The sequence below is a fragment of the Hoplias malabaricus genome, chromosome 2 (genome assembly GCF_029633855.1).
Source record: "Hoplias malabaricus isolate fHopMal1 chromosome 2, fHopMal1.hap1, whole genome shotgun sequence".
NCBI classification, from domain to species: domain Eukaryota; kingdom Metazoa; phylum Chordata; class Actinopteri; order Characiformes; family Erythrinidae; genus Hoplias; species Hoplias malabaricus.
Window position 1 is genome coordinate 16,840,079 of NC_089801.1, and position 10,183 is coordinate 16,850,261.

At 36.8% G+C, this 10,183-nt stretch overlaps 1 protein-coding gene across 1 annotated transcript; it reads left to right on the plus strand.

Moving 5' to 3' along the window:
* Positions 1-4,548: 4,548 nt before the first annotated feature.
* On the plus strand, positions 4,549-9,819 carry LOC136675977 (uncharacterized). Its single transcript, XM_066652814.1, has 8 exons — positions 4,549-4,747; positions 7,017-7,220; positions 7,343-7,536; positions 7,760-7,787; positions 7,956-7,981; positions 8,139-8,166; positions 8,311-8,502; positions 9,608-9,819. Exons 1-8 carry the CDS (start codon positions 4,549-4,551, stop codon positions 9,817-9,819), a joined length of 1,083 nt encoding a protein of 360 aa, XP_066508911.1.
* Positions 9,820-10,183: the final 364 nt, after the last annotated feature.

Below are 10,183 nucleotides of genomic sequence, written 5' to 3' on the forward strand. Positions count from 1 at the left end.
CCAAAAACCACAACACTTTTTTTGTTATGTGTTTTTAAATAAGAAAAATGTAATTTATAAATGATTAATAATGTATAAAAAATAATACATAATAAAAGAGAATGTAAAGAAATAAACTGGTTCTATTAAGTGTATTTACCTTGAAGATCAGAGGAAGATATTGGCGCAGGTGGAGGAGATTGGAGGAGGACGTTGGGGACGTTTGTTTTCGTGCTCTATCGCTTAACTTCACTTACTCACTACACACTTAAAGCTACAATGCTACAGAAAACACTGATTTGACAGAGATGCAAAAGCTGCACTTTACAGAAAACATTTAAAAACATATAAATAAATAAATTCATTCATTCATTCATTCGTCTGAAACCTTTATCCAGTTCAGGGTCGTGGTGGGTCCAGAGCCTACCCGGAATCACTGGGCGCAAGGCAGGAACACACCCTGTGAAATTATACAGATGCTGAAAATGTCTGTTGTAAAATTTATAGAAATAATCAACATAATAATTGTTATTAACAAATCAGACATGACACTATTCAGCTAATCAGATCTGAGCACAGATGACACACTGGGCAGGGCTCCAGACTCCACTGTCCTGGGGCTAATAAAAGACCAGGGGATGCGATAAAATCTCTTCTAGGACACCGACGTTGTGGGCAGTAAAACCAGATACATTATAAATAAGATCAATCACCAGCTGAAATATGAAATATCTCATTATGATACTTGTTTTTATTAAAATTAAATGTTTTTATTTTTGTATTTTGCAATTTAACTGAGGTTGAGTCTATATTTAACATAATGCCACCCTCAGTTTAAATTTGAATTTATAAAAGTGGTAAATGATAATTTAAGTATAATTTGTTGTAACTATAAATTACACCATCTTTCAACTCCCCTTGAATAGACGTTTGGTTTCAGTCACTGTGCAATACATTAGAATGAACCCACAGCTGAAGCAGGTTCGTCCAAATTTACCCCATTTTTCCAACTCAGCAAACCAGTTTAACTGAGTCTCTAGGAAAGACAAAGGCAAAAATGTAAAGCCTTTCTCACAATGTCTTCACTACGTCACCCTTCGGTGTCAGAGGAAGACCAACTGATAACAGCCTGTAGTTCACTGTTCAGTTTTAATGCGCTTTAAACATTAAGAGTGATTCAAAGCCTGTGTTATAAATCTCAGCGGAGTGAGAGCGCTCAGACGGACACACAGCAGGGGATCGGACTGTTGTTCTCCACACTGAACTAAAGAGTCCGGTACAGAGTCAGTGCAGTGTGAGATTATAGTAAAAGTGAAAAGATTTACACTGGTCGACCTGCTGGGAACAGCTGGGGTGAGTAGCAGCAGTGTCTCTGTGTTAATTTTTAATGTAACTATTAATTCTGTTTATTATTAACTTTATATAACTCTATATTCATTAATACAGTTTGTTTGTGTGTTTATTTTGTTATCGGTTGCTTAATTTATGTTTTATTAGGAATCATTTTAGGAATTTTAGACTAACTTTGGGAACATCAAAAACAACTGAAGAACACATGTTAAGACTGAACACAAAAGCCTAAAATGAAACAATTATAAGAGATTATTTAAGTCTACATTTTAAATATGGAACAGTTATGATTGCGTGCTGTGCTGAGCTTTTGATCAGATAACTGTGTGATAACATCACAGCGTTGCTATCTTTAACAACTGCCAGTAATGAGACACTGAGAATCTGGTGCAGTTTTACTTACATTTTACTTGATGTTTTTTCCCCAAAGGACACGACCTTTTCTGCATGTTTTTGAGTTAAAAACTTTAATCAGAGAGAAATTTAGAAGCCTTTATCATAATAATATTTTAGTCAGATTAATTGGGAATGCATGTCTAATGCTGCGATGAGGGTGTATTTAAAACCTCAGATGCACAACTGGTAGATGAGGAATATCTGAGAAATTCTGACTGCATTGTTCTTCACTAGACACTAAGCCTTCTACTGTAGTAAGTCCAGTCATGGCCTACACCAGGAGTCTTCCAACTACGGCCCGCTGATTTAATTTGACCAGCCCCTTTAACTACGGCAGCAAAGCACATGTTGTCTGGCGAAGGGTGTAGAGTTGGGTAGATACCATATGGATATCTCTATATTCCAATCCAGCGACTACTGAATTGTACCTAGCAGTCATTTTGGATGAAATACAATAAAAAAGGTCCGTCAGCGTCTAGTCAATGTTTTGATTCAAACAGTTAAGATCTTGTCCTCGAGTCCTGCGTCCCGAACCCACGCCGTTTCTCCCCAAAGTGTGAGAGGCTGTGGCTGTAGGGAGACAAACATGCAGCTGGGTGAGAGACGTCACTCACATAATTTCTGATCCAGCTCTTACATTAGATAAACAAATTACTTCTGTCATTAAACAAGCTTTTTTCAACTGAGACGCCTTGCTCAGCTCAAACAGATTTGATCATTTATTTAAGGATCTTATGATTGTTATTTATGCTTTTATTACATCTCATCTTTTATTACATCTCGTCTTGACTACTGTAATTCCCTTTATATGGGGGTCAGTCAGTCTTCTGTAGTCCGTCTGCAGCTTGTTCAAAACACAGCTGCTAGACTTCTTACTGGCACTATGAAACATGACCATATTCCTCCATCCTTGGCTTCACTACACTGGCTTCTGATCAGGAACAGGGTTCAGTTTAAAATTTTACTGTTTGTTTTTAAGACTCTTCATGGTTTATCTCCACAGTAACTTTGTGACATGGTCCAAGTCCTTATAACGTGCACAGGTCTCTTTGGTCTTCTAATAAAATGCTGTTAAAAATCCCTTACTTTCTTTTAAAACACAAGGGTGACCGTGCTTTCTCTGTTGCTGCTCTGAATCTGTGGAACTCTTTACCAAATGGTATCAGATCCATGTCGTCTATTGAACAGTTTAAATCCTGTCTTAAGGCCTATCTTTTTTCACTTGCTTATGACTGTGCTTAAATATCAGTCATTCTCATCAACCTCAGTTTCACTTTCAACTTACACTTTTTTTACTATTTTACTAAGTTCTTACTTGTAATTTAGCCATTTTTTTGTTTCTGCTGTTTTACAGCACTTTTAGTCTGCTTCGGCTGTTTGAAACGTTCTTATAAATAAACTGAACTGAAATTGAATTGAATTAAAGGCATTTAGTTGTTTGTTTAATTTTTTCTGTTGGGAATTTTATCACAGAGAGTTTCCATTAAAACTAAGGCAAAAATAACACATTTATAGTTACAAGTCTAGATTGGGTTACATCAGGGACTGAAGAATGTAAGAAGCTTTGTAAAATGATACAACCTTGATAACAAAGAATTAATCATTATACAAAACAAAAATATACAGGAATTGTTGCAGTCGATGTGAAGGTGCAGTTGCTCCTAAAGTTTTACTCAGGATCTTAATCTCCTTTTAACTTTTATCTTTATAATTTTTGGGTGTGAACTTAATCGTTATGTGAGGTCTCAATGTTTGGTTGTGATATCCATTCCATACTGAACAGAGGAAAATAGATTTTTAAGGTTGAAGTCTATATGATTTGGCTTGTTCTCAGAGATAGGCAGAGATCACAATAAGGGCCTATTGATGGTCTGCACTAGCGCTGGGCAATTAATCAAAAACTAATCAAATTCAGAATGGAAGCAACCTAAACACAGAGACCGACTGAGTGACTCAAGCAGCAAGTACAAAGAAAATTGCAGTGTCTGTGGATTGGACGTGTTGTGCTTGACTATAATTAAGACAACACTGAACAAGAAGAAGTCAAATGTAACCATTGAGATAAAAATTTTTGGAAAAAATTTCCCAGCTTTAAAACTGGAGCGTATTTACAGCACAAGCCTCATCACTGAACTATGAGGGTCAACAATACAAATACAAAATAATCATTCATTAATTATAATCATGGTAAAATATACAATTAATCATGATATTGATTTGTGCTCATATCGCCCAGCACTAACCTCCACCCTTGTTGATTAGACAGTCTCCAGCTGTGAGGAGAGCCACTGTGTCAATAAATTGTATTACCAAGGGTGCAAAGTTGGGTGATTGGGTCGTCCCTCAAACTACCTTGATTTTTATGGAAAGCAGAGGGGGGCTTGACAAAAGATTTGTTTTGTAGCCTTTGAATAAACAAGAGATCCTAACTTGGGGGCATCTGATGAACTTGACAGAGATTTCTCTTGAATCCACTACAGTACAGACTTCAAAACATTACACTTCACACCGAGATTATTTACAGCTCAAAACCATTGTTGTGATCTCATTTTTTCAGAAAATAAATTCAGTTGAAACCCACCACGCCTTTGTTAGTACCTCGTTAAACTGTGTTAAACCGACTCTTTAAACTGTGTTCAATGTCTCTTGCCTCATTAATAGTAAACACCTCAGATCCAGATGCTCAGGTGAGTATTTAGACTCCTGTAAACTTGAGTCTATTCACACTACTGTGTTTCTGTTTCAGGATAAACTGTCAAATTCTGAAATGTTGCAGAGAGGTATGAACTCCTGAATAATTGTGTGTAATGCCAGTTTCCAGAAATGGCGGCGCTCCATAATGTGTCAGAAAATGCCCAGCTGGTAGATGAGGAGTTTATGGGAAAGCTGAAAGAACAAATTCCCAACCTGAGCGAGGTGTCTAGGGTGGAGGACTGTGATTTTATTCTGAACTACTGTCATTTTGACCCTGATGCTGGACTGGCCCCTGCAACAGTGCTGCATAATCAGCCAAATTTTCCAGGTACCCGTTGTGGTCAGACTAAAGTTTAAATTCACTGAAGATTTTCCAAGGCAAATATATATATAAAAGTTGGAATAGATGATATTTCTTTAAAAAAAACTTTGTTTTATATTTCATTTGGCTTAAAATACTTCTTACATCCCAAAAGCAAACAGTAAATTATAGTAAAAGTTCCTTTTTTTATATACGCTACAAGGTGGTATAAACCCTGTGCAAGCATTTCACGCAGACTTAAATAAGTGCTTAAACAATGGCTTACTTGCCTGTCTAAAGCTGCTTTAACAATCCCTGACCTCCCTATGCACTCGTGCTGCCCATGTGCAGAGATGCCACACTCACCATTGACGACTGAAGAGGTGTGTAGAAAAGAAAGATGGCATGACTTAAGGCTTTCTAACATCACAAGGCTTGAATAAAGCCAGAGAGCAGCCAGATTGAACATCACTGTAGCTGTTGGATGTTTTCCTACACTTGAATCAGACATGAGGTCAGTAAATAATACTGGAACATGGAGTTTTGGGCTCCTGAATCCTCACTTGATCGTTCTCTCTCACAGACCGTATGAATAGATGGAAGACCTTGAGGGAGAAAATTCATACAAATAAACTCACTATGAGGAACAGGGACCCATGTGTAAAGAAGTTGTATCTGTTTCTTTACTCACTGGCCACATACAGAATAAACTATGTCCCAATAGCACCCTTAACCCTACAAAGGGCACATCACTGAATATAAAATTAACACTGACAGTCCCAATGTTAGGGATACAAATGATTTTAGTATTTGACATGAATCTAACTTTGAGTGCATAAAAAGTCATTACCTACACTGTGCACTACATAGGGTGGAGTAAAATATTCCAGACTTAGTGTTTGTTGTGAAGTGATGCAAACAAATTATGCTGTTCCTGTGTTATAGAAGAGTGGCTTTAGAAGGAGGGTGAAAGTGGGGTGAGGGTTTTTTAGTTGGACTTTCCTGGTTTTGTAGAAAATTCCTTGTTTCTACAAAAAGCATCATCTGATTTTACATATGCATCATTCTTCACTACAGGCATCAAGCCTTCTCTCATAGTAAAGGTCCATCACACTCCTGACACTGTAAGTACTGCAACAAGGAGCAGCAGCAGTTTACATGGAAAGAAAAACCTCTCTATAAACTATCCATTCTATAAAGGTCAGGGAACAATAATACGCCGCAAGAGGACGGAAGAAATGCATCGTGTTGCAGAGTGGATACGATTTCAGGTATTTAACAGTTTCTAACCAGCTGATTAACTATTATGATTTCCCCAAACAGGTTTAACAGCATTAAGGCTCACACTGACAACATAAACATATGAGAACCAAATATCCATTGTCAGTGGAATTTCAGTCGCTATATTAAACATATACTAGGCTTCCTTTACTATTTGGAGACCACTTTTCTAATGTTTAACACTGAAATGAAATAAAAATGGAAACATCACAATGGCTCTTATTCATCAAAGTTGTGTCAGGTTTCTTCTGTACTTACTACCTACAGCTCCAACAAAATATAGGAATCACTGCTGAAATTCTTGAATGTTTGAGATCAATGGCTGTATCTCTCTTTAAAACTCTCTTTAATCTGTAAAGACACTAAGATTCTCAATAGCATCAAACCTGATAAACAGCTGTTAACCATTTGACTCATGAAATCAGTGAGGCATAAAGCAACATTTTTGTTAAGTGACGAGAGCTCTGGTGATTTTATAGGAGAATTTATATCGGGAAATGTCTCATATAAACAGACAAAGTTAGAAATTTTAATGATCGGTGTAAACATATTATTTTGTTTTAAAATCAATATAGTTGACTAACATCAGTCTGAAAATCATTATTTAGCATAAAATGTTCCAACATTTTGTTCCTAATATAAAATTATTTGTTTGACCAGTAAGAAACAAATTCCACAAAAAATATTAAATGTGTCCCTGAAACTCTTATATTAAACATGCACTTACAGACTCTACACTCTACTGATGTTTCAACCTCTTCTTTAGGTAAAACGTCCAAAAGTATCACTGAAACATAAGGCAAAACCTCCAAAACCATCACAGACACGCAAGTACCACTATCTTTATATGGTTTTCTCCATGTTAAATCTGTCATGTTTTAACTAAAAATGAAGCTGACTATGGCACTGACATTCAGACTGGACCTTTTTATCTTCATTAAAAACTAAGACCAAAACAGCCCCTGCTCATTAGCATTTTGTAATAACCATGCGTCATTTCTTTTTTTTTTTACAGAAAAGCTGAAGTTTCTGCGCGGTTTGTCTGGAAACACACTACATTCAGATGAGGATTTCATAAAAAAGCTGAAAGAACAGGTCCCCAACCTGAAGGAGGTGTCTACTGTGGAGGAGTGTGATTTTATTCTGTTCTTCTGTCCCATTGTGTCTCGAGCTGGAACTGATATTGAAGCAGCGCTGCAGAAGCTTCAGAGATTATCAGGTACCAGCCGTGATCAGTCTGAACTTTTAATGACCTCAGGGTTTGATGGCTGTATAATTTGGATAGGGTTTGATAAATTTAGATCATGTCGGTTTATGTATTTATCTCTTGTTTGTCTGTAGACACCAAGCCAGTGTTTGTAGTGGTGCTCCATCACACATTTGATCCTGACAGCGTCGTACCAGACAGCAGCAGAATTGTAAAGAGAGAGAGAACACTCAGTGTGGACTGTCTGTTCCATGAAGATGAAGGATTACTGCAGTGCTTCAGGAATGATGAAGCACTCTATAATATTTCAGAGTGGATAAACCCTCAGGTATTGGTCCCTCAACTTTTCTCTTTCTAAAATATAAATATCTTTTAATATATTCTAGCCACAACAATATATTGGTATAATTCAATTCAACTCTATTTTAATCTTTTAAAGATACTTTGCAATTTCTAGTAGATTTTAATTCACAGAACTTTTAAAACATTACATTACACACCCACATACAGATTTACAGCTTTTGAATATTGCTGTGATCTCCTTTTTACAGGAAAACAGTATAAACCCAGCTCACGTCTGTAAGTAACTTGATATTACTGTGTCCATTTTTATCTTTTATATCACATCTGTAAAATGAGCTGAATCTAGATTTGGAGGTTTTCTTAGAAAGATCAGAGGAAGTAAGAGTTTCTTGACCAAAAACCGACTGTTAAAATTGGGTTCAATGTCTTTTGCCTCTTTAATAGTTTACGGTGCAGATCCAGACACTCAGGTCAGTATTTAGACTCCTTCTGTAAACTCGACGGCCGTATATTCACACCACTGCTAACAATTCACAATTAAAATCATGTGAAAAACACCAGATGTGTTTGTTTCAGCAAACTGAATAAATTAATACACTGTTTTTCATTCCTACAATCTTTCAACAGGAAGAAAAAAGTACAGAATCAACAGCAGGTGAGTCACAATCAGTTCTGGAGCGACTGTAGTTCTGTTACAAAAAATCCTGAATTGCAGGACAAATTGTCAAATTCCATAATGTTGCAGAAACGTATGAACTCCTGACTCTTTGTGTGTCATCCCCATTTCCATTAATGGCAGCGCTCCACAATGTGTCAGAAAATGCCCAGCTGGTAGATGAGGAGTTTATGGGAAAGCTGAAAGAACAAATTCCCAACCTGAGGGAGGTGTCTAGGGTGGAGGACTGTGATTTTATTCTGAACTACTGTCATTTTGACCCTGATGCTGGTCTGGCCCCTGCAACAGTGCTGCATAATCAGCCAAATTTTCCAGGTACCCGTTGTGGTCAGACTAAAGTTTTAATTCACTGAAGATTTTCCAAGGCAAATATATATATAAAAGTTGGAATAGATGATATTTCTTTAAAAAAAACTTTGTTTTATATTTCATTTGGCTTAAAATACTTCTTACATCCCAAAAGCAAACAGTAAATTATAGTAAAAGTTCCTTTTTTTATATACACTACAAGGTGGTATAAACCCTGTGCAAGCATTTCACGCAGACATCACAATTTTTTTTTTTTTTACGTTTAAAAGCAAAACAAACAAACAAACAAACAAACAAACAAAAAAACAATGGCTTACTTGCCTGTCTAAAGCTGCTTTAACAATCCCTGACCTCCCTATGCACTCGTGCTGCCCATGTGCAGAGATGCCACACTCACCATTGACGACTGAAGAGGTGTGTAGAAAAGAAAGATGGCATGAGTTAAGGCTTTCTAACATCACAAGGCTTGAATAAAGCCAGAGAGCAGCCAGATTGAACATCACTGTAGCTGTTGGATGTTTTCTTACACTTGAATCAGACATGAGGTCAGTAAATAATACTGGAACATGGAGTTTTGGGCTCCTCAATCCTCACTTGATCGCTCTCTCTCACAGACTGAATAAATAGGTGGAAGACCTTGAGGGAGAAAATTCATACAAATAAACTCACTATGAGGAACAGGGCCCCATGTGTAAAGAAGTTGTGTCTGTTTCTTTACTCACTGGCCACATACAGAATAAACTATGTCCCAATAGCACCCTTAACCCTACAAAGGGCACATCACTGAATATAAAATTAACACTGACAGTCCCAAAGTTAGGGATACAAATGATTTTAGTATTTGACATGAAACTAACTTTGAGTGCATAAAAAGTCATTACCTACACTGTGCACTACATAGGGTGGAGTAAAATATTCCAGACTTAGTGTTTGTTGTGAAGCGATGCAAACAAATTATGCTCTTCCTGTGTTATAGAAGAGTGGCTTTAGAAGGAGGGTGAAAGTGGGGTGAGGGTTTTTTAGTTGGACTTTCCTGGTTTTGTAGAAAATTTCTGTTTTCTACAAAAATAAACATAATCTGATTTTACACATGCATCATTCTTCACTACAGGCACCAAGCCTTCTCTCATAGTAAAGGTCCATCACACTCCTGACATTGTAAGTACTGCAACAAGGAGCAGCAGCAGTTTACATGGAAAGAAAAACCTCTCTATAAACTATCCATTCTACAAAGGTCAGGGAACAATAATACGACGCAAGAAGATGGAAGAAATGCATCGTGTTGCAGAGTGGATACGATTTCAGGTATTTAACAGTTTCTAACCAGCTGATTAACTATTATGATTTTCCCAAACAGGTTTAACAGCATTAAGGCTCACACTGACAACATAAACATATGAGAACCAAATATCCATTGTCAGTGGAATTTCAGTCGCTATATTAAACATATACTAGGCTTCCTTTACTATTTGGAGACCAATTTTCTAATGTTTAACACTGAAATGAAATAAAAATGGAAACATCACAATGGCTCTTATTCATCAAAGTTGGGTCAGGTTTCTTCTGTACTTACTACCTACAGCTCCAACAAAATATAGGAATCACTGCTGAAATTCTTGAATGTTTGAGATCAGTGGCTGTATCTCTCTTTAAAACTCTCTTTAATCTGTAAAGACACTAAGATTCT

Bases quoted from the DNA above. Each gene is read 5' to 3' on its own strand.
- LOC136675977 (XM_066652814.1), top strand. From the start codon at position 4,549: ATGGCGGCGCTCCATAATGTGTCAGAAAATGCCCAGCTGGTAGATGAG. The intron at 7,537-7,759 runs GTATTGGTCCCT...TCCTTTTTACAG, and splicing joins CAGAGTGGATAAACCCTCAG to GAAAACAGTATAAACCCAGC. The intron at 8,503-9,607 runs GTACCCGTTGTG...TCTTCACTACAG, and splicing joins TAATCAGCCAAATTTTCCAG to GCACCAAGCCTTCTCTCATA.